Genomic DNA, 25,048 nt, shown 5'->3' on the forward strand with positions numbered 1-25,048 from the left:
TTGGTTCACAATCCAAGTTCACTGATGTAGGCAATTCTTACACTGTGCATAGAATTTAACATTTATAAAGTTCACCAGATTTTGGTGGTTGAAAGGTAAATGGTTACTGCTCAGGAAGGTTCATGTCGGTTTTCAGGGAGAGATTCGTTCCAGGACATCCACAAGTGAATGTACTTCCATCAGCCACGTCAGTGTCTTGATGAAACTTGCCGTTCAGGGTTCTCCAGATGATAACCTCTTTCTTTCAGGTCACCACAGAGTTCCTTTTTGTTTATCTTATTCCAAGTGAAACATTAGATGGCCAGTCCTCTCCTCTTACATGAACTACAAGCTTGCCAGCTTGTCCTGTTCCAGTTCCAGGCTGTAACACTGTAGAAGTGATCGCTCTCTGCTTGCAAAACCACATGACCCTCTTAGAACAGCAAGTTCTCTTCCAGACAATCTGTTGGCTCCAACAAGATCTTTCATCTGTTGCCTTTTATAAACAACAATCCATTAGTGAAGTCTCTTGAGCACTCTTCAAAGTTCTTGAAAAAGCTGTGGAGCCGATATGTCGAGCATAGGGCAGAGCTCAAGTATTTTAAATAAGATTTGTTTTAGTGTTTGTATGTAACATATTCTAACAAACCTTTCCCAATTTATCTCCCCAAAACATATCTATATACTCTCACAGCTGGAACATCAGGGCATTACTGCAGTATCTTTGATTTGTAAATGAAGTTTCATCCAAATTCTAAATCTATCCATTTAAAATACATCTGAAACTACATTTAACAAATTCTCAGTTTTTAAAGAATGAAATGCATTAAATATCCTGTGGCTGACAGGCCAAAAATAAAAAAAAAACACTGGATCAATAAGTCACTGAAAAATCTGATTGAAGCTTCCTTGCATTTCAGTGGTAGAATATGTATGAAAGAATTAAAGTTTTTCATTCTGCTCCTGCAGGCAAAACCTAGATACTATTTCCATTGTAGGAAATCTGCCAGGATAAAATTAGTTTGGAAATGGTGAAAGTATAGCAAGTAGAAATCTACAAAAAACAGAATTCTATTCTGTGCCCAATAAAGGTAAAACTTAAAAGTGGTCAGGAAATATTATCAAAAAAATAGATTGACCTATTAGGTTGTCCATATCCACATGTATCTGGTAGCCAGAAAGGGAAGTGGAGACGATAATCCATAGCAAGGACAACAAAATCAGTGGTAAATGGAAGATGTAACAATTATAGTTTGGAGTAAGGAAAAAGATGGAACAGCTACATAAAGATAATTTACTGGTGCTTTTTCAAGGGATTATTAATAAGATTATTGCAGGTTTTTGACAGGGTGGGAGGGGTGTGGGAAAGAGAATAATAAGAGGCCATGGATAAAAGATTATTAAATGCCAAAAGAGAAAAAAAATGAGCGATTGTCAGATGTGAGATAAGTTGAATTTATAAATTAAAGGCTGACAAGAACAGATGGGATAAAGTTCCTATTGACCAGTTTCATTAAGTGGCTTGTTTCTGAACAGTGAGCACTATATTTTAAAACATATTGCCCATTACACAGCTCAGTTAATTTTCCTTCAGAGAAAAAGGACCAAAAGGGAAGCAATCTAATAAATTCTACCAATTTCATATTCCCAGCAAATTTTAGCACCATGTAGTTTTTTAATAATGTTTCATCAAATTCAGCATGTTAGATTTGAATAGATAACTGCAGAAAAAGAAAAACAATGTTTTACCAGTTCATTTTCTTGTTGACTCATTTCATATAAGTATGGCATGGTGGCTAATTCTGCAAAAGTTTGGGTAATCACTTGTACTTGCTCCTTCATTCGTTTTAGCTGACTCAGATAACTGGCATACTGTAGTTTCTCCTGCACACCTGCACCTGGACAAATCCCCCCCTAAACCTCAGAAATGTTAGAGAAATTATATCAAAATATTTCTGGTTAGTACAGGTATACTATGAACATAAGCATATTCTATATAAAAACAAAATTTCAACAGTTAAAAAAAAATGACCTTTTATTGTTTTGCACAAATGACTACACTTACTGATAGCACTGTCAATTGATATAAACCACAGGGAAACTTTTTAAAAAAAATTCTAAAACTTAGATTCCCTAAAATTTCTTTGGCTTTGGACTGGAAATATTTCTTCATACCCTTGTAGAAGTTGTGGACAACAAATATTCCTGAAAATTTTGATGTATCAGCTTATCTGAAGAAAGTGTGAAGAATAAAGGTGCATTCTCTTAACTAACATAAGAGGTAAGGATGATAGTTGCAAATTTCAATTAATCATAGAACATTACAGCACAAAAACAGGCCCATCTAACCTATTATTCTGAATGGAATAAAACGTTAAAGTCTGCAGACGCTATGATCGTAGTAAAAATTCAGAAATGCTAAGGAAGTCAGCAGGTCTCACAGCATCTATAGGAGGTAAAGATATATCACTGACATTTTGGGCCTGAGCCCTTCTAGGAGTGACACAAGTTATGATATTAGATGTTCCTTTCCTTACATTGTCTTTAGAAAGTGAAGGCAAAGATTAATGAACAGAAATAACACTGGTAAGGCTTCTGCACGTAGATGCTCTAAGAAATGTTGATTTGGACTGACTGCCCAAGCCAAACTATAGGAGCATCAGTTGCCACTGATATAAAGTTGATATTTCTGTTCATGGACCCTTCAAATCTGGAAAAGTAAAATAAAAGCTTGCATTGCACATGGTTGGATCAAATAAGCTAAAGACAGAAGGGTCAGCATGGAGTGGAGCAGAAATTTAGTGAGGCAAATGGCAGCTCAGAGTTGCCTTTGTAGACTTGACAGCTGACCTGCAGTGTGGTCAACCTAACTTTTTCTTTTCTCTAGGTGAAAGAGGTCAGGTTTTAGCCACCAAATGCAATACACTAAATTAGTAAAAAATTTCTAATTTCTGCTTCATCCTTGCCTATTCTCTACAATTTAGAATTGACTTTTTTTTTAACTTTTCCAGATTTGTTGAAGGTTCTGTGACCAGAAATGTCAACTTTATTTGAGTGTCTAGGAAATTTTGTCAAAATATGTACTAATTTTGATTTCGCCTATAATTTGTTTTGGGCAGTCAGGCAAGGCAAGTTTAAATGTGCATATTGGTACCATTTGCTGAAGAAAAATTTCTTATCCGAACAGTTTATTTTATCATATTCTAAGTGAATTTCTGCCTTATTTGGAAAGACTGTTTGGGTCTCTACATGGTTGGAATGGAAGAAGTAAAATGGCAAGTGTTTTGCCTGCTGTGATTATATGGAAAAGACCTCGAGAAGACATTGGTGGAAATGGACCAGCAAATTACATTGTCCAGTGAAGAGGTGTTTCTGGTGGAGACACCGACAGACATAAATTAAATAGTCTCCTAAATGTAGAGGCAAATTTTCCATTAATCAGACATGACCTCATATTGTTTTGTACTCTCAAGTACACAACAGAATCAAAAGATATACCTGCCCTCAGCACTCTCTCGAATCTCAGCTCTGATACCTGGTATCCAGCAGCCCATGAGGGTCCCCGATTGCAAGTTGTCCATAGCCTGTGTGAGTCCTTTAGCTGCTGAGCATCTTGCTGGTTTGCTGCCATGGTCACCATCCTGTAGGGCTGTCATACATACTTCTCCTTTGCAGTGGGGAGGGGGGGTGTTCTCCCCATTTCTGGTGCCCTGTAAGTCCTCGTGGCCACTGCCGTACATAAGGTGCTACCATCTGCAACTGGATCCTTTACTTTCTCATAAGAAGACCACAGTAAGTACGAATTGGAAACAACATAGTCTCCTCTGATTGTCAACACAGACACACCCCAAAGATGGGTGCTTAGCCCACTGCTCTGCTCATTATAAACATGACTATGTGGTCAGGCACAATTCTAATGCCACCCACAAGTTTGCCAATTATACCATAGTTGTCAGCAGAATCACAATGGCAATGAGGAAGAGTACAGGAGGGAGAAGGATCAGCTCATTGAATGGTCTAATGTCAACAACCTTGCGCTCAACATTAGCAAAACCAAAGAGGTAATTGTGGACTTCAGGAGGATGTCAGGGGAATAATACCCATCGAGGACTCAGTAATGGAGAGGGTAAAGAACTTCAAATTCCTGGGTTTCAAAATCTCCGAGGATGTGTCCTGGATCCTCCACATTTGGTGCAATCATGAAGAAGGCTCACCAGTAGCTAAACTTTGTGAAGATTTAGTATGTCACCAAAGACTCTCGAAAACTTCTGCAGGTGTACCATAGAGACCGTTTTGGCTGGTGGCAACACTGTCTGGCATTGAGGCACCAAATCTCAGGACAAAAAAGGTAGTAAACTCGGCCTGCAACATCACAGGCACCAGACTTCAGTCCATCAAGGACATCTATATGAGGCAGTGTCATTAAAAAAAACTATCCTCAAAGACCCCCACCACCCAGGCCATGCCCTCCTCACTCTTCTACCATCTAGAAGGAGGTAAGGAGCCTAAAGACCAGCACTAAGTGGCACAGGGACAACTTCTTCCCTGCTGCCATCATATTCCTGAATGATCGTGCACTATTTTTTGATATATTGTAAGATGTTTCATAATATGAATGTTTGCACCGTCATGCTGCCACAAAACACCAAATTTCATGACTTGTTCACAACAATAAATTCTGATTCTGACAAACTGGAGGTGCTGAAATCTGAACAAACTGCTGGAAAAACTTGAGTCAAGCAGCATGTTTTGGTGGGGGAGGGAGGAATATTTTGGGTTGAGACCTTGCTTCAGGAATAAAAATGGAGGGAAAATAGCCAGCATGAAGAAGCAATGGGTTGGAGTGAGAGCTGTTCTGAAAGAAGATTAAATAATATATTTGTAATCCCCCATCTCATTATTCTCCAAATTTACTTAGATTATTCCCTTTAAATTCTGTTGAAATTGTGTTTCTTTTTTAGTCTCACTCTCCTATTTCTGGGCATTTTTATACATTTCATTTTCTAGAAGGCCATCTATCTATTTCATGACAGAACAGCCTAAAATTCTTTCACCCTAAAATTAGTTCTAGTACTTTTATTTATGTAGGAATGAAATTATACCAATATTTTTCAAAATATTTCTTCAATGTTTGTAATTTATCAAACAAACCTCTACCTTTTATTTAATACCTCCAAAATTCTAGAATGTGTAATGTAAACTGAAAAATAATTTCCCACAATTTGTACAATTAGGAAACAAAACTTTGCTATCCCATTACTTGGCTTACCAGCTGATGTTTCCCACACTCTCTAAATTCACTTAAGTTCACCTCCATATTCCTTATAATGTAACTGGGACCCAATCCCACATTCCTTGTATAGTCACCAGGCTCCATTTCTGGACTGCTTTAAAAATCCACCAGGATCTGGTTTCGCACTGAATTTACTTGCCCTCATTTCCATTCTCCTTACAAACTTGCTGTAGCCCCATTTCTATGCTTCACGTGAACTCATTGTGTTTTGATTCTACTTCTCTGCCTAAGAAAGCAGTAGAGGCTGCCTCATTAAATATATTTTAGACAGTTTGATTTTTGTAGAGTAGGGGAATCAAGGGTGAAAAGGAAAAGGCTGAGTCCACAACTAGATCAGCCTTTGGCACCATAGGTTCAAAAGGGCTGGATGGCCTACTCCTGCTCTTATTTATATTTTTACAATTCCCACACTAACTGGTTCACAGCAAAAAAAAAACCTTATTACTACTGTGTAATATCTAAATTTTGCATTAAAAGTAATATCTAATAGTCTGGAAAATCTGCCAGTTTGGCACCCAAAAGTACTGGATTTTTAATTTTTTTCTACCTATTGAAATAAATGTACTTATGCCAAGAGAAATCAATTCTATGAAAAAAAAAACCCTTGGTAATGTATCTCCAGGATTTTAGAATAAGGATAACTTGTCATTCTTGAATCTGAACCAACATGCAAGGTCCTTCTGAAATAAACAATCAATCTTGAGAAGGTGGAGCTGAAAGCACTAAGTCAGGTGTTGGAAAATAGGAATACATTAAAGCCTGATTGGGAAGTACTCTCTGAAATTAGTGAACTCAAAGAATCTAGAGAAAATAGGGATACTGCTTTTTTAAAGGAGACTCATTTAACAGAGAAGGAACATCAGAAATTAAAAAGAGATTGGGTAGGTCAAGTGGTAGCATCAATTTTTAACCCAAAAGCAAGAGGTGTGGCAATTTCGTTTAAGAAAATTTTACCTGCGAAAATTGAATGAGATTAAATACAAATTAAAGCCAGAAGACATCAGGGCAGAAATAGGCTATTCAGCCCATCGAGTCTGTCCCACCATTTAATCATGAGCTGATCAATTTTCTCACTCAGCCCACTTCACAGTCTTCTCCGCAGATGCCCTGGATAATTTAAAAACCTATCAAACTCTACCTTAAATACACCCAATGACAGCACCCACAACCACCTATGGCAACAAATTCCACAGATTCACAATCCTCAGGCCAAAGAAATCTCTCCACATCTCTGTTCCAAGTGGATACCCTACAATCCTAATGTGCCATCCTAGACTCTCCAACCATAGTAAACAACCTTTCTACATCTACTCTGTTCATGTGTTTCAATATTCAAAATGTTATGAGATTGCCCCCCTCTTTCTCCTAAATTCCAACCAGTACAGGCCATGAGTTTCAAACACTCCTCATAATCCTTTCCTTCCCAGAATCATTCTCGTGAACCTCCTCTCAACCCTCTCCAATGTCAGCACATCCTTTCTTAAATGAGGAGTCCAAAACTGCTTACAATACTTCAATGAGGTCTCACCAATAAATCCTTATCACATCCCTACTCTTGTATTCTATCCTTTGAATAAATGCTAGCATTGCATTTGCCTTCTTCACCACCGACTCAACATGAAAGTTTACCTTCAGGGAATCCTGTATGAAGGCTTCCAAGTCCCTTCGCATCTGGGAATTTTCACTTTTCTCCCCATCTAGAAAATATTCTGCCTCTTTACTACTTTTACCAAAGTACATGACCGGACATTATACTTTGTTTGCCATTTCTCTTGCCCATTCTCCTAATTAGTCCAAGACCTTCAACAGCCTCCCAGTTCCATCAGCACTTCCTGCTCCTCCACTTATCTTCATATCATCTGCAAATGGTGCTGCTTAGAATATAGAAAGTATACAAATTACTTTAGGGATTTCTGAATGGATATCTTCTGAACTTGCTAATTTAAAGGGGTCCACTGATTTCACTGAAAATTGATCAGTTTCAATCAAGCCATTTACACCTCAATAGTCTGTATTGTATTTCTCTTCTAAAAGATGCGTAAAGTTTCGGCAAAATTAGGTTTTCAAGCTACTTACAGTTTTTTGAAGTCTAATAACATTTCTGAAAAGATTCTTTGGGGAATTGGTAACATTTAGGAAATGCAGCTGATAAATGAGATTGGCATTTTTAAAACTATCTCTGGGTTATTTACATTTTAATTTTACTTTCCACTTTTCATTCAACATATACTAACACCACCGCAGATACTAACTGCTGTAGATTATCAACTGGATTTCCAACTTATTAAAATTTTCTCTTGCTATCGCTGATAAGACATTACAACCTTAGCAAAAGGAATGAAATGCATCTACAAAAGGGTTAACACTAATTAAAATGTATATTTTTGTATAAAATCAGAAATATTTAGTGAGCCAATTTTATCACAGAGAAAAAAATTGTGGTTTTATCTCAAGGTATCTTTGGCTTAATCCTCCTCTCCCCACCCTTCTTACAGACACAAGTGGATCTTTTCTAAGGTATACCAATGAGTGGGAGAAGAAAATTTCTGGCAATATAAAATTAATCTAGCTACTATTTTTGATCATACTCAGACAGCTAATTTATTAATTTCTTAGCTCGGTTTAAAAAAAACAAATCCAGTTCTTTAATGACATTAACATTAATTCTCTAATGCGGCACATTGAAAACTAAATTATTGAATATTTTGTGTATTTGTTAAAGTAGTTTATATTGGAGTCTACATTATATGCATCTGATAAGTGATTGCAAAATAATACATGTAGGCAGAATCATAGAGGGAAAACTCAAAAATCTAATTGAAAATCCATCTTTTTTCTGTTGTAAATCTTCAATACTAACAAGAGATTTCAGTTGTTCCAGAGGTCCACGTGTCAATTTAATAAATTAATATACCCACAGCTAGTTTAGTGCACAGTGTAAAATCTAAAACAGGCAGGATCCTCCTCCCAAGGATATCCATGTTCTTCTCAACTTCTTTTACAGTAAGTGAGCAAAATGGAGTTCTAGATTCTAGAAAATATTAAGAAACATTTATGGTTTTTTCCATCTGTCGTGGTAAGGGGTTTAATATACTTCAGATACAATCCAAAATAAAATAGATTTTTAAAAAAAAATTTATACTCATTTTTGAAATAATGGTGAATCAGTTATTTTTAACTGATAGATTTTTAAGAGGTTGAATTTATCATTTAAAACAGACACCAGGATCATTTATTTGTTAACGTGTCAAAATTTTAAAATAAAAATTAAAGGTGGATGAGCCACTTTTGAAATATTGTGGCTCCATGACAACTTCAAAACTAAAAAAATTATCAACTAATTTTAGATTTATTAACCAAGGATAGCCTTTTTCAGGATTGCAACAAAGATTCCTCAAGTCTTCCCACCCCTCCCTCCCATTCCCAATATTGTACGCCTCCATCTGCAAGATCATTCCTCCAAGATCCTTTCATGAAGCTCATGCATGACATGCTAACTTCTTCTCCTTAAACATGTTACCTGCTTTGGTCCTAATCACACTTTTCCATTTTCATTAAAACTCCAATAATCTAGCACATTTGGGTCTTCAGTAATGTCAGATTAGCAGATTTTCCAGACTACTAGATGTAATTCCGATCAATACCCTAGCACATTCTAATTCATATTTTTAAAAGAATATTACAAAATAGTATCATACATTTTCCAGTGAACCAATTTTTTGAAAGATGCACGAGAAGCTGGGCCCTTGTGAGTTTAAATGGAGCGTGGGAAACTGAAGTCATGTAAACTTAATTGGATCATAGGAAACAAGGCCCCAGTGAATGAAAAGGGAGTTCTTTGTATATATTCATCTATACAAAAAACATTCCTCTCTATTCCTTACTGACTGTCCCCTTTGCTTTCGAATCTGAGGAGGGGGTGCTGAGAGAAGAGGGACTCTCCTTTTTTTTTCAAGACCTTATGAATGTTTTTCTATGATTTTATATTCAATGCATTATTGTTATATTAATTGAGTCATATTCTGTATTTTCTTAAAAATTAAAAGGGAGAAATGGAGTCCTGGTGAGTTTTAAGGGAGCAATGGAAATAGGGTTCATGAGCTGAGAGGGAATATGAAATCCAGGGGGCTTGTGAGTTCAAGGGAGCTGAATGAACAGGACTTATGAACAATGAGATGGTGGATAGTATTGTATGTTATTGGGTATGGCTAGGTGGATAGTGAGAAATCTTTATCAGAGGGCACAGAAATAAGCGAGGAGGAAGAATAGGAGGGTTTGGATGGAGGAGAGACTGAGGAATCATCATTGAAAAATGATGCAATTTTGGAATGCAGTGCCTGAGATATTTAAAATATAAATAATTGAATCATCCATAGGGCTAGAAGGCAATGGACCAAGTGCTGGGAAATGGGATAGATATCAATGAGAACTCAATGGTCTGCATGGATATGGAGGGCCCAAGGCGCTGTTTTTATGCTATATGAATCTAAATTAGGGGGAAATGGATTCACCATCTACTTTAATTTCTACTAGATTTTAATTTTCATAAAGTTAGCAGCAGGCAAATTAATTAAGCAAAGATACTGCAAAGCAGGATCTTTTCAACTGCCTACTAAATTGGTAAAGTTAAAAATTTCTTAAAGATGTGAAAATGTTATCCCAAGAAGTTTATCTTAAGGAGGGAACTGAAAATTGAGGTGTGAGTCTCGTACAGAGCTTTGACTATACATAAAAAAAACTTGATGATTCATAAATCTTATTTATAGAATCTGAAATGTCTTTTCAATTAAATAATGTCTTTAGGCAATCTACTCAAAGATTAGAGAAGTGTGTGTGGGAAAGATAAAATAATCACAAATCACAATTGGATCCTGCAATTGCCCCATTGGGACTTTACAATATATTCAGGTACCAGGATTACAATATATTCAGACACAAGGCAGTGCAGGAATAATCTTTTTCAATAATCTGGGTTCAAACCTGGGCTCCTTTGCTGTTTGTGAAGCTTTATCTGCTTTCACTTCGTGCTTTAATTTTCTTAAACACCCCAAATATATGTTTTTTCTCCCGTTAATTAGCTAATGCAAATTACCCACAGTATAGGTGGGTAGTGGGAGAATCATGATGGAATGATCAAAAATAAGTAACCAGGAATTGTGGGAAAATGGAATTGCTTGATGGCCAGCATAGACTCAAATGGGCCAAATGGCCTCTTTCTATTGTAAGAAATTAAGAAAAAAGTATTAAAAATGCATCTCAACTGTAATTAGAACAATATTACTGTATTCAATAGGTTATTGGGATCATCAAACTGGAGAACTGGAAACCACCAACCTTTCAGTCACACGACATCAAAAGTGGCTCATAACTTAATCATTTTTTTTCCAATGATAGGTGCTGACCAAAGTAACTTTTCTCTTTAGATGAATAATACGATAACATTCCCTCAATATTTTTCATGTACCCAGAATTTAAATCGACACGAAGCTTTTAACTGAAGCATGCACCAGTGAGTCAATGTACGCATAACATTTCAATATTTCTAATTATTCAAACAAGTCTGAAATCATCCTTCCCATGTTCAGTTCCTGTAATAATTTTCTTGAACCCACTGCTGATTTAATACATTCTATTTTAAACAATACAATTAAGCTTGAATACAGAATTAAATTAATTGTTTTCAAGGTGGATTGCAAAGAGGACTATAAGAAATTGGTAATGAAGTAGTGGGAACTCAGTGGAATGGAGGAAAGCAATTAGAGACTCAGCCAACAGGGTACCCACCATCTGAAACAGAAAGGTAATTTTGAAGAGGAAGAAAGATAATTCTGGATTGTACAACCTTTGTGGTTGAATACAAATGTACGAACAAGAGAATGGATAAATGTTTCAAAGGAGGCAACTGTGGCTCAACTAGTGCTGACAATAATAGAAGGGATGTTCAAGAGATGTCAAGTTTATTATCATTGATTATACAAGTTCAACCCGACAAAACAGCATTTTCCAGTCCTCAGTGCAAAACGTGCAGACACACAACTAGACATAACATACATACAAACAAACAGTACATATGGAGGACAAGTATTTCATCTATACAAATAAATATTGTTTCATGAATAGGAGTCTTGAATGATTGGTGTGATTAGTTCCTTTGGTCATGCAGCATTCTCACTGCCTGTATAAAAAAGCCATTCCTCAGTCTGGTGGTGCTGGTTCTGATACATCTGTATCTTTTCCCCAAGGGAGCAGCTGAAAGATGCTGAGTACAGGGTGGAAGTAGGTCCATGGGTGGGTGGGAGGGAGACTCCAGTGATCCTCTCTGCCTGTGAATTGACCTCTGATCCAGTTCTCTACAGCAACCATACCAAATTGTGAAGCAGCAGGCAAGGATGCTCTCAATAGAGCATTTATAGAAGGTTAACTTAATGCTGGTTGGTAGCATTATCCACTTCAGTCCTCTCAGGAAGTGCAATCATTGTTACACCTTCTTGGCAAGTGAGATGTTGTCAGTAGCCAAGAAATGTATAGCCGTAACATGGAAATCTGATTCCTGACTTCACACTGATCATTGGAACATGGAAGTGTAAAGTTGTATTCCCCTTGAAGATTACTTATAGTCTTAGGAATAGATATAGAAGGTTTGTCAAAATTTTGGCAACCTTATTAAGATTACTTAAATGCCCAGATTGTATAATTTATTTTAATATTTGTCAATTAGAAAACACCTTATTAGAAATTTAATACTTTTTAAATGATGTGACTCTGAGATGTCGAGCCTTGCTCCTGTTGCTTTTTCTTTTCTATTTTCTTTCTTTTTATCTCCCTCCTCTCTATTCCCTATTGACTGTCCCCTTTGCTTTCGAATCTGAGGAGGGGGTGCTGAGAGAAGAGGGACTCTCCTTTTTTTTCAAGACCTTATGAATGTTTTTCTATGATTTTATATTCAATGCATTATTGTTATATTAATTGAGTCGTATTCTGTATTTTCTTAAAAATAAAATAAAATATTCAAAAAAGTGAGGATTTGTTGAGTGTTCACAATAGTTCACATTTGTTAAGTGAACTCTAAGGAACTTGATGCTACATATTTGTTGGTGTTGCAGAGGGTGGTCATTCCTGCTATGTATCAATGAAGTAACATTGGGAATCATCAGCAAGTGGGTGGTGCTTTTGGCAAATCACACCACCACACTACATTATGTTCTCTGAAATATTACAGCAAGGATATTCAATTGATGGGCATCAGAACAAGAGGAAAAAGAACAGGTGCAAGAATGTTATGTTGAAGAAAACATCCAAGGCATAAATAATTTACATAAATACATAAGAAATAGGAGCAAGGGTAGGCCATCTGGCCTGTCGAGCCTGCTCCGTCATTCTATAAGATCATGGGTGATCTGATGATAGGCTCATCACCATCTACCTTCCTTTTCTCCATATCCCTTAATTCCCCTACTTTGAGAAAATCAATCCAACCTTGTCTTGTATATATTCACTGAGGTAGCCTCCACTGCTTCAATGAGCAGCAAATTTCATAGATTCATCAACCTCTGGGAAAGCCAGTTCTTCCTCACCTCTGTCCTAAATCTACTACCCTGGATTTTAGGAATATGTTTCATAGTTCTAGTCTCCCCCACCAATGGGAGCAACTTATCTACCTCCATCTTATCTATGCCTTTCATAATTTTGCTATTTCTATAAGATCCCTTCCTAATTTCGAACAAGTCAGCCCAAACAACTCAATCCCTCCTCATAGGTTTACCCTCTCAACTCTGGAATCAACTTAGTGAACCTCCACCTGAGCACATTCTTTGAGCACATTTTTAGATCTTTAAATGGAACCATCAAGGCAATATGAATGCAGTCAATGGCACCATTAGGGAAGTTTTCAATCCCTGGAATATGCATTGCCTGCTGTTGCTCCATTAAAGGAGAATTCTCTAGATTCTCTTCTCAAGCAATGTCCATAGCCACCTTCTTGGGCTAGTGCCTCCAGCATTATTCTGGAAAGGCTCAGAATTTAAGAAATTTATGGGGTTGTAAAGAGTTCCTTACTTGAAATTGACCTTAATGAGGAACATATAATAGAACTGCTCTTGGAGTGCATGTTATGGCTGGGATCTGCTACCAACTTCCTGAACTTGTTCTCCACCTTCATTTAGGAGATTTCCCTGGACTGCGGACACTCTTCTCCCAGTTCATTTGGGTAGAGAAAGGGTCACCAATGCACCTACATCATTAACAAGGAGATGACTAAAATAATTGCTGAAGATAGAATCCAAATTTTAGTTCATAACTCTTCCTGAAGACTTTACTGTTTGTAACAGCACTGAAGGTATTCAGGCACTATTTTCTCTCTTACATTATTTATTAAACAACCTGCAAGTGTTAACTGGATCATGGCAACACAATTCAGCTCACCATTCCAAATGCATTACCATTGCATTTCTGCATTCTGCATTAAATTGATTTTTAAAGCTCACCAATTCACTGTGACACATGCTTCAGGTTAAAAGTGCATATGCATGATATGCTCAGTAAGGAGCACAAAGGGAACAGCTCTATTTTGAAAGTGTGTGGGTTGCACTTTTACACTTGTAGTCCACACTTTTACACTTATGCCACCATTTGTTCAACCATAATAGCTTCCCACTTTATACCAGATACTATTGAAAACCACTTCTTTTCCTGCTGACAGCTATCTTTTCATTATCATTCTGAGATTAGTTCTAATCCCTGAGAGCCAATATAGTTTGTGTGTCATGCCAGTGATGTATTCCCCAAGCATTATGTTCAACCAACCCCCACCCTACCTGAAATTGGTTTGAATATTTCTTATGGTTGTTAGAAATATTTTTCTGAATTAACTGCTGTCATTGTATTTAATTCCTTGCACTTACAAATGAGTGACAATTGTTTAATTTCTGTAACTACTTTTAGCAAGTTAGTTTGGAATCTAAGCACAGAGGAGTGTGCATTGTTTTACTGGAATTGCATGGCAAGAGAATAAAACTGTAATAGATGCTAATGAGTTGGTCTAGTACCAGTGACAAAATACATTGAATATCTATTGGAGATGAAAACTATAGAAGTTTCTAAATAGATAAGGAATACAAAGTTCATTTTAGGTAACATTGTAAGATGCTTAAAGCAAAACAGCTTTTCAAATAAAGCTTTTCCATGGTAATAACTACAACTTAACAATTTTAAATATAATGGAGTACTTTCTTTGTTGTCCACCTCAGTCAAATAGATTATTTACATCCTTTTATGTCATACTCTGGCTTTTGTTTGAATGCATTTAATATTGAACCCAGAAATACTGGGTTACACCTTTGGTCAAGGTTTCCCAGTTAACTGATATAACTACGAAAGATAAAGAAAAACACTAATTTTTTTTGTTCTTCCATCAAACATCAGCAAAGGTTGCAGGAATCAGAAAAATCTTTGCTGAAATTTCATACAGCATTAATATGGAAATTGGTGGTACCTGTGAATATTGGTGACCTTCTAGTTAAGATCTTTTCCAAAAAGTTTCCATCCTCTGGGTTCTTGAAACCAAGTAAGAGCATGTAGTGCTGTGCAAAGGCTTCAGACCAGTTGACAGTCTGAGGCAGGATATGATTTGTATCAGGATCTGAAATGTTACCAAACATATCAAATATTGTATTACTTAGTTCTTCAATGAAATTATGATGCCCTGTATTTCGGAAACAGTGAATATTTCTAAATGAAATAAATGTAGATGCTATTGGCAAATCTAAATAACATTTTTAAAAGAAAAACTGGATCTGTATGAGCATATCTTTTTCCATTGTATTTATGCTGTTAAACTATTTTAAATAATGCTTTTGATAACATCTGGATGGATGTAAACCACTGAGTTCAAAAAACTGTACACATGTTTGTCATTCAGTTAACTCTGATAGATCAAATTATATTTTTGCACTGGAATTTGAGATGCAATTCATTTGCACAATTTCTAACAAATATATTTATATTACTTTTCAAAACAGATCAGAAACTACACTATTTTTTTCAAAACATTGAAAAGTAGTCTGTTAAAAGTTTCTTTTAAATTCTGTTAATGGTACAGTATAATCCAACATCACTTTAAAATGAGAAAAATAGCATATTTTGAACAGGCAGATTCAGAACATGGGGTAGGATTCGGTTATTTCAATTTGTTGTCCTTTAATCCTCCTTTCCATTGGAGAGATACTATGCATTTCTTGAAGATTGTTCCCTATGTGCCTGAAAGCAACCAGGATTCTGAAGTCCTGGATTCTTGAGTGCATGGAGCATTTAAAATGTATTCAGTTGGTTTCACTAGTATAATTTAGGCACACACTAATAATTATTTTCAATTCAGAATGACTATTTATTCTTTAAACCATTCTTTTTTTAAAAATTTTGATGTGAGCTTTACAGCCTAACATTGATAGCATAAATCCAAAAACTACATCATCCTTCACATTGATAAACTGATAATTAGTTCATTTTATATGAAATATACAAATGAATAAATATCAATTTTTTTTCTTTATGTTATGAAATATAAAATAGAATTCTTATTGTAATTGAATGAAAATAATTTACAAATTATCTGCATCAAAGCTACCTACACCAATCCAGACAGTGAAATTCAATATATGAATTGCTTGCACAAGCAGGCCACTTACTCCTCTAAAGACTATATAATGATTCAGGATCCCCGAGAAAAAAAAATTGCCTATCTCACATCCTTTCACATAGCTTGTCAAGATCCTTCATTATCTTACATGTTTCACATTTCTAAACTCCAGCATGGAGTTTATCTCATGGAAATAAATGATCATATGGTTAACTTTCCAAATTATTGATTGTACCTTTGCGCATGCATTAAGCTGAATGAACCCTGCTGTATATCACCTTTCAGATGGTTTAAAAAAAGAAGTACAACACAGCAATATGGCTTACCATGAAGTCCATAGTGTCATGGGGTTATACAGCAGGCAAACAGGCCTTTAGCCCAACCTGTCCATGTTAACCAAGTTGTCCACTTAGCTAGTCTCATTTGCCTACATTTGGCCAATATCCTTCTAAACCTTTCAAATCTTCTGCAGCTTCCTCTGGCAGCTTGTTTCATATACATATCACGCATTTTAAAAATGAATGCCCGTTAGGTCCTTTTTAAATTTTTCACTTATCACCTTAAGTGCATATCCTCAGTTATAGATTCTCCCATCTGGGTAAAAAATAACTGACAATTCACCTTGTCCTTTCCCCTCATGATTGAATATTACTCTAACAATTCACCCCTCAGCTTCCTTTGCTAAATGTCTCAATGTTTTCTTCACAGGACAAGGAACATAATATCTGTTGTAATACTGCAAAACAATGATCACTTGACTTTCCATCATCAATAGTTCAGTGAGAAGATCCTGAAGTTGTTGTCAGTGGCTTGCACTTCTGCTACAGGTTCTGTCATTTGCAATTGCCTCTAATGGAATAAAGGGAACAGTTGAATGAACAGCAATTGGAGATATATGCAAATGAATGCCCCTTTAATAACTCAGAAAATGTGACACTAGTTGCCTAAGATCCAAGGCTGCTTTTAAATAGCACACTAAACCATAGTGATTTCACTTAATTTACAAATTATGCATTTATTGCCCATTCTTTATTCCCTTTCAAGAGCTGTAAGGTACCTTTCTGAAGAGGAGATACCAGACACCCTAATAATATATTTGAGAACATTACAACTGAGATTAAGCTTATTTTCTGACTCATTTGAAATCCTTTCTCTACTTCAGATTTATCTGGAAACCAGCTTGTTCCTTTGAGAGTGGGTGTCAAAATGTTTTTATTAATTCAGAAATTTGATTCCATGAGTTTGTACATAACAGAGTCATAACTTAGAATGATAACAGCATATTTTTCTAAATATCTATTGGATTTCAGGATGGCAATGACAAAAGTTATACTCCCAATTTTTGGGAACCTGTTGCATTCTGCACATTTAGACAAATTGTTGGGACCATCGTTCATAATGGTCTTTGGCTTGGCTTTGCGGATGAAGATTTATGGAGGGGTAATGTCCACGTCAGCTGCAGGCTCGTTTGTGGCTGACAAGTCCGATGCGGGACAGGCAGACACGGTTGCAGCGGTTACAAGGGAAAATTGGTTGGTTGGGGTTGGGTGTTGCATTTTTCCTCCTTTTGTCTTTTGTCAGTGAGGTGGGCTCTGCAGTCTTCTTCAAAGGAGGTTGCTGCCTGCTGAACTGTGAGGCACCAAGATGCACGGTTTGAGGCGATATCAGGCCACTGGCGATGGTCAGTGTGGCAGGCACCAAGAGATTTCTTTAGGCAGTCCTTGTACCTCTTCTTTGGTGCACCTCTGTCTCGGTGGCCAGTGGAGAGCTCGCCATATAACACGATCTTGGGAAGGCGATGGTCCTCCATTCTGGAGACGTGACCTATCCAGTGCAGTTTGATCTTCAGCATGCTGTCGGCCTCTGCCATCTCAAGTACTTCGATGTTGGAGATGAAGTCGCTCCAATGAATGTTGAGGATGGAGCGGAGACAACGCTGGTGGAAGCATTCTCGGAGCCATAGGTGATGCCGGTAAAGGACCCATGATTTGGAGCCGAACAGGAGTGTGGGTATGACAACGGCTCTGTATACGCTAATCTTTGTGAGGTTTTTCAGTTGGTTGTTTTTCCAGACTCTTTTGTGTAGTCTTCCAAAGGCGCTATTTGCCTTGGCGAGTCTGTCATCTATCTTGTTGTCGATCCTTGCATCCGATGAAATGGTGCAGCCGAGGTAGGTAAACTGGTTGACCGTTTTGAGTTCAGTGTGCCCGATGGAGATGTGGGGTGGGGGGGGGGGGGGGCTGGTAGTCATGGTGGGGAGCTGGCTGATGGAGGACCTCAATTTTCTTCAGGCTGACTTCCAGGCCAAACATTTTGTCAGTTTCCACAAAACAGGACGTCAAGCGCTGAAGAGCTGGCTCTGAATGGGCAACTAAAGTGGCATTGTCTGCAAAGAGTAGTTCATGGACAAGTTGCTTTTGTGTCTTGGTGTGAGCTTGCAGGCGCCTCAGACTGAAGAGACTGCCATCCGGATGTAAACAGCGTCTTCATTGTTGAGGTCTTTCATGGCTTGTTTCAGCATCATGCTGAATAAGATTGAAAAGAGGGTTGGTGCGAGAATGCAGCCTTGCTCACGCCATTGTTAATGGAGAAGGGTTCAGAGAGCTCATTGCTGTATCTGACCCGACCTTGTTGGTTTTCGTGCAGTTGGATAACTATGTTGAGGCGCTCTAGTATTTGCCAAAGCCCTTTCCTACCCACGGTGTCGAAGGCTTTGGTGAGGTCAATAAAGGTGATGTAATGGTACGATTCTACTAAAATGATTTCTTTCACAATGTCTCTTTTTAAAAGTCACATCCAATAAAACTGTCCAGCTTTAAGTAATCATTGCATTATTAGACCAAAGTTTGAAGGATCTGGAGATCAAATGCCACCTTTGAAAATTTTGAAACATGTTGCAAAATTGCACTGTCAAGTTGTTATGCAGGGACCTAAATGATATACAGTACAATGATTCTGCATACTTTTGTTCCAAATCACTAGAAACACCAATATGGTATATGTGTCAGTGTGCACACAGCTAACAATTGCTGCAAATACAAGCAAGGAAATCAGTATGCAATACTGTTGGGATGCCAGCCAACATCCTATTGTGTAATTTTCAGAAAGCATCAAGATGAAGTCCCAAATGTCCCTTAGAAGTACAACCATTAACAGCACTGCCACACAATTTGAAATAATTTCAGTATCAAATAAAATATTCGAGCATATTGCTAGGAATAGATATAAAATATGATTCATTTTTCAACATATTCTGCATTATTGCACAAAATGAATGCCACTTAGCAATTGCAAACATTCCCTTGCAGCTTCTAACCAAAACTCAATCTCAGCTTGTATTCCTTTTTTGCTTAGAATCTTCCGTTTAACAGTAGAAATGAGGACAGTAATGAGAACAGTGTTATGGTTTATAATTATATCTTTGCCCTACTACATTATATAATGAGGCACCCACTCATTTTGATACAAGTTTTTGCTATTATTGATTAAAGTACGCCTGAGCATTGGGGCAGAAGAAAATGCAGCATTATGTTAGCATTTCTGCTTTATTAATGTTTGATCCCACCAATGTTAAATGCAAAAAAATTTTTTGTAACAATATTAGAAAAGTTGCAAATGAATGAGAATGATACAATTGCAAAGGAAACCACCCCCCCCCCCCACCCCAATCAACCAGAATTGCTTAAATGGGTTATAAATGACAAATATATTGTTGGTTGATTCGTCTAACTATAAACGTTTTTAGTGATTTCCAAAGCTTTCCATGTTTTTTATTCCCAGATCCCTCTGTTCTACTACACTCCTCAGTGCTCTACTTTTACCATCTGACCAAAATGCAACACATCACACTTGTCTGCATTAAATTCCATCTGCCATTTTTCTGGCTGGTCCAGAACCCCCTGCTAGCTTTGAAAGCCTTCCTTGCTGTCCACCACACCTCTAATCTTTGTGTTATCTGCAAACGCTGATCCAATTTACCATATTAACATCTAGATCATTGATATAGGTGACAAACAACAATGGACCTAGCTCCAATCCTTGAGCACACTACAAATTACAGGCCTCCAGTCAGAGAGGCAATCATCCACCACCACTCTCCGACTTCTCACACAAAGCCAATGTCGAATCCAGTTTACAACCTCACCAGGAATATTGAGAGACTCAACCTTCCTGACCAGACAAAAAAAGCCTATGATCCCTCAACTCTTTCTCTAGCAAAAATTCTACATAGGCAAAACCAAACTCTTTCTCCGGTATATTGATAATTACATCAGGGCTGCCTCGTGCACCCATGATGAGCTTGTCAACTTCATCCAGTTCATGGGCAACTTCCACCCTGATCTCAAACTCACCTAATCCACCTCTGATAACACTTTCCCCTTCATGGATCTCGGTTTCCATCTTGGAAGACTGGCTTTCCACCGACATATACTACAAACCCTCCAACTCCCACAACTACCTGGATTACACTTCCTCATACCCCATCCCCTGCAAGAATTCCATCCCCTTCTCTCAATTTCTCTGACTCTGTGGCATCTGTCCCAAGATGGGGTCTTCCAGTCCATATCTTTCAAAATATCTGCCTTCTTCCACAAACGTGGCTTCCCCTCCGCCACTCAGACCTTACTCGCAACTTCTCAATCAATTGCCCTGACCCCCTCTGCCCCCAGACACAACAAACATAGAATCCCTCTCATCCTCACCTACCACCCCACCAGCCTCTGCATCCAACACATCATCCACCAGATTTTCCGGCACTTACTACAGGATCCCACCACCAAACACATTATTCCTTCTCCTCCACTCTCAACCTTCCACAGGAATCCCTCCCTCTGATTTCCTTGGGCACTCATTCCTCCTCATCCATCACACCTCAGCACCTTTCTCGGTGCTTGCAGGAGGTGCAACATTTGCGCCCACACCTCCTCCCTCACCATGGTCCAGGACCCCAAACAGTCATTTCAAATGAAGCAGCACTTAACTTGTATATGTGCACGACTCATTTACTGCACCTGTGCTCCCTTTGTGGCAATCTCTACATCGGAGAGACTGGTTGCAGATTGGAAAATCGCTTTGCTGAACACCTCCTCTCTATCTGCAATAACAGTGACTTCCCAGTAGTCAACCATTTCAATTCCGAGTCACACTCCCACACTCACATGTCTGCCCATGGCCTTATGTACTATTTCATCCAGACCACTGGCAAATTGGAGGAACACCACCTTATTTTCTGCCTGGGCACTCTCTAGCCAGATGGTATTAACATTGACTTTTCCACGTTCTTCTAAAGCTGCTCGCCCTTCCTTGTCTTTCCAGTCTCCCTCCCTTCCCCCTCACCCACTTAGCCATTCCTCCTCCCCCTCATTGCTGCTGTCCCCTCCCTCCTTTCTTCACCTATCATCTCTTGCCTTTGCCACCCCCTCCCCCCCCCCCTACTCTTTTGTTCAGATGCCTGCCGGCATTTTTTCATACCTTGATGAAGGGCTCAAGCCTGAAATGTCGGTTATATATCTTTACCTTTGCTACATAAAGGACACTGTTTGACCTGCTGAGCTTCTCCAGTATTTTGTGTTTTTACTATAATTTCCTGTTATTTTTCAAGTTAATAAAAAATAATGCAACAACATGAATTACCCTTCAATCCTCTGGCACCTCACCTGTGGCCAAAGTCATTTTAAATACATCTGCTAAGGCCCCTGCAATTTCTGCACCAGTCTCCCTCAGAACAACTTAAATACAGCTTATTTTCTCTTGTCAAAGACCAACAAATGATTCAAGGTGCCAAGATTACAGACTTTGCACTATCACAGCAAACCATGACTAATGTCTTGATTGTCTTCAATCAGACAGCAAGAATATCAACTTCCAATAGCACTCTTTTCTCTAATCCCCCCATCCCATTTTCCTCATCTCTCTGGCTCCTCCATTCCTCCTACTTGTTTCCTTCTTTTTCCACTCCCCCTCCCCCCCCCCCACCACCTGCCTTTTATCTACACCTTCCTTCCTCCAGCCTCTACCCCATTCCCTTCTTTCCTCCTATCAGAGTGCACCTTTCTCAGCTATCTTCCCCTCATCACCTCTTGGCTTGTTTCTTTTTCTTCCTCACCGCGCCCCCTCCCCCAACCTATTGCCTGCCACCTTTTTCTGGCATCTGCCCTGTTCTCTCTATTCCTGATGAAGGGTCTATTGCTTTTCATGGATGTGACCTGACCCACTGAGTTCCTCCAGTACTTATTTTGTGTGATGCAACAAATGCTTAGCATTGAGGCCAGTGCACATCACCACAGACAAGCAGAAAAACAAAAAGTGATTTCACTCCCTGATTTCCACATGGCGTACCGATAATATGAAAGGCTCTAAATCAGTGTGGTTATTGCATCATGACACTTGAATTACATAAACTGTCCATTGTACAACTGTACTTCTGTCATCTCAGCAAAGTAAGGACAGCAAAGTTACATTTCTTTCAAAATAACTGACTACCCTAGATACCCACAGGTAAAAGCATAGCATGTAAATAATAAAAGCTGTGCTTCTCACCAGTACTTTCAGAGCTGGTGGCTGGTGAGAAGAAAATTTGACTTGGATTCCATTCTGACAGAATTCTGCAGTTGTCAGTGCAGTCTGCTTGTGCATGCTGTATAATCTCTCAATCAAAAGACATCAATCTTGTTAATAGTTTTCTGGCAAAGAATTGAGGAGACAGGAAAAGGGGAAGGGGTGGTGGTGGAGACTACTAAAATAATTCCTTACTGTCTAATTTTCAAAGTTCAGATTTATTATCAAAGTACATACATTACATCACATATAATCCTGAATTCTTTTTCCTGCAGGCGAGGCAGAATTACCACTTATTGGTAGTGCTAAAAAATGTTTTAAAACACTCAACATGCACATTAACAAATGAAGAAATGTAAACAAACTGAACTGTGCCACACAGGCTGAAAATAAGACAATAAAATGCAAAAAGTAATAGTCCTCATATGAGTGCCTGATTGAGTTTGTTGTTGAGAAGTCTGATGGTGGAGGGTTAGCAGCTGTTCTTGAACCTGGTGTGTACGTCTTATGGGACCTATACCGCTTTTCTGATGGAAACAGCGAGAATAGAGCATGTGCAGTTTGCAGATCAATTTTGAGAGGATGATGGTGTTGAATGCCGACTGTAGTTGATAAAGAGCATTCTAGTATGCTTCTTTGCTGTCCAGGTTTTTGTGTCGAGCCAGTGAGATGGCATCTGCTGCAGATATTTCCAACAATAATTAAGGGAGTGGTATAACAACAACTGCAAAGATAAAGATATATAACCAACCTTATGGGCTTCAGCCCTTCATTAAGGTAGGGCTCAAGCCCTAAACGTTGGACCTCTAACTCTGCTTGGCCTATTGAGTTTCTACAGCAGTTTGTTTTTGCTTCAATCATGGCGTTTGCAGACTTTCTTGTTTTACTACTGCAAATTAAAATCTTTATTCATCAATACTTTTAAGTTAGTTCTGAGTGAATATCATTTCAACCACTTAATCACAATAGCAAAAGCTATTGCAAAATAAATACTCTTTCTTCTTCTTCTGGCTATCCATCCCATAGGATGATGATGGTTCCTTCCACTCCTCAGAAAGGAACAGCACAGGGGTGCCCAAACCGCAGCTCGTGAGCCACATGCAGCTCTTTGACCTTTAATATGCGGCTCGTGGAAAATTTGAATATTCTATAAATTTCAACCCCCCTCCCTTGCCTGACTCACGCTGCCAGTCTCTCCCCCTCGACTGCCCGACTCGCACTGCCGGTCTCTCACCCGCCCAACTCACGCTGCCAGTCTCTCGCTTGCCTGACTTGCGTCATTAATAGCCTGATATTTGTAGCATTATATTTTAGTCATAAAAATATAATTATAAGACTAATTTTGTACGGTGGAAATCTGATTAAAATATCTAATTTTTTGGTTTACCTTTTTTTACATATTTGTGTTTTTGTGATAAATACAAATTAACAGTTTAAAATCTACATGCATGAACAAATATTATTGCATTTAATATGCATTTCTTAAAATTTAAATAAAAATTTTGGAACAAAATGTGTATGTAACAATAAAAACGTATGTGTGAATTTTGTTCATGTCCTTTGGCTCTCAATCATCTGAACTTTATTGTTTGTGGCTCTTACATTAAGCAAGTTTGGCCACCCCTGGAACAGTGTGTGTATGAATGGATTTAGGAGAGTAGGAGTTGCATAGGTCCAGACCCACCCTTTCGACATCCCCTCCTGGATTTGATGAGATCCAAGAAGGCTGGGGAAAGTTCTGTTGCAGTGAATGGCCAGATCAAGCTTCAATGCAAAGATGCCCTTTCTGTGCTTCACGACACATTTGCTAGATGGCCTTTGACCCTACAAGTGGGCTTTGACAGGTCTTGCTTTTCATCCAACAGGTCTAGACACACTCCGCACCAGGCAAGCCTGGTGGGGGAGCTGGTTTAGTCACCACCCAACTGACCATGCGACGGATAGTACTGGGTTACATGGTACCAGTAAAACTCAGTTGAGTGACCTGACATAAATACTGATAATCAAATATTTAAGTGAAATGGTGCAATATTAAAAACACAAACTTGTTTGTCTTTCTTAAAATGTTCTCCATTTCCAAACACGAACAGAAAGTGATGCAATAGTTAAATGCTAGACTTATTCAGCACACCATTAAGAACATACATAAAATATGTTAGAGAATGTCGACCACAGACCTCCATCTCTTAAAATGACATGATTATGAACACAATAAGATTTAAATATATAAAAGTGGACGATACGACTTCTTTACTTTTTGTTATTTCTTTGTTTTATGTGTTTTATTATTTATTAGTTTTTGAAGGAGGGTGGGGGGAGAAAAGAAGAAATGTCACTGTGTATATATTAGTGATGATCATTAGTGAATGTTGTTATTGATATGATTCATGGGTGCAAGAAATAATTTAAAAAAAAAAGCTAATAAAGAAAATTGATCAAATCCTTAATTGTTTTGAATAAATGTACATGACTGATAGAAGCAGAAGCAATTACAATGCTATCAAACTTCTGGCTTCTGTAAAGGCACAAAACATTACAGATTTCATAAAGTTTCATTGTATTTTTAAATAGAAAGGATTATCATT

At 38.0% G+C, this 25,048-nt stretch overlaps 1 protein-coding gene across 1 annotated transcript in view; it reads right to left on the minus strand.

Moving 5' to 3' along the window:
- The window catches only part of LOC138742473 (spermatogenesis-associated protein 16-like), a 74,159-nt gene that overhangs the window by 8,078 nt on the left and 41,033 nt on the right, over window positions 1-25,048 (minus strand). The window contains exons 7-9 of the mRNA XM_069896949.1: window positions 14,763-14,909; window positions 8,191-8,303; window positions 1,729-1,893 (exon numbers count right to left, since the gene is read on the minus strand). Of these exons, the coding sequence (XP_069753050.1) occupies window positions 1,729-1,893; window positions 8,191-8,303; window positions 14,763-14,909 (425 nt within the window). The remainder of the gene's footprint in view (window positions 1-1,728; window positions 1,894-8,190; window positions 8,304-14,762; window positions 14,910-25,048) is intronic.

The sequence above is a fragment of the Narcine bancroftii genome, chromosome 9 (genome assembly GCF_036971445.1).
Source record: "Narcine bancroftii isolate sNarBan1 chromosome 9, sNarBan1.hap1, whole genome shotgun sequence".
Classification (NCBI taxonomy): Eukaryota; Metazoa; Chordata; class Chondrichthyes; order Torpediniformes; family Narcinidae; genus Narcine; species Narcine bancroftii.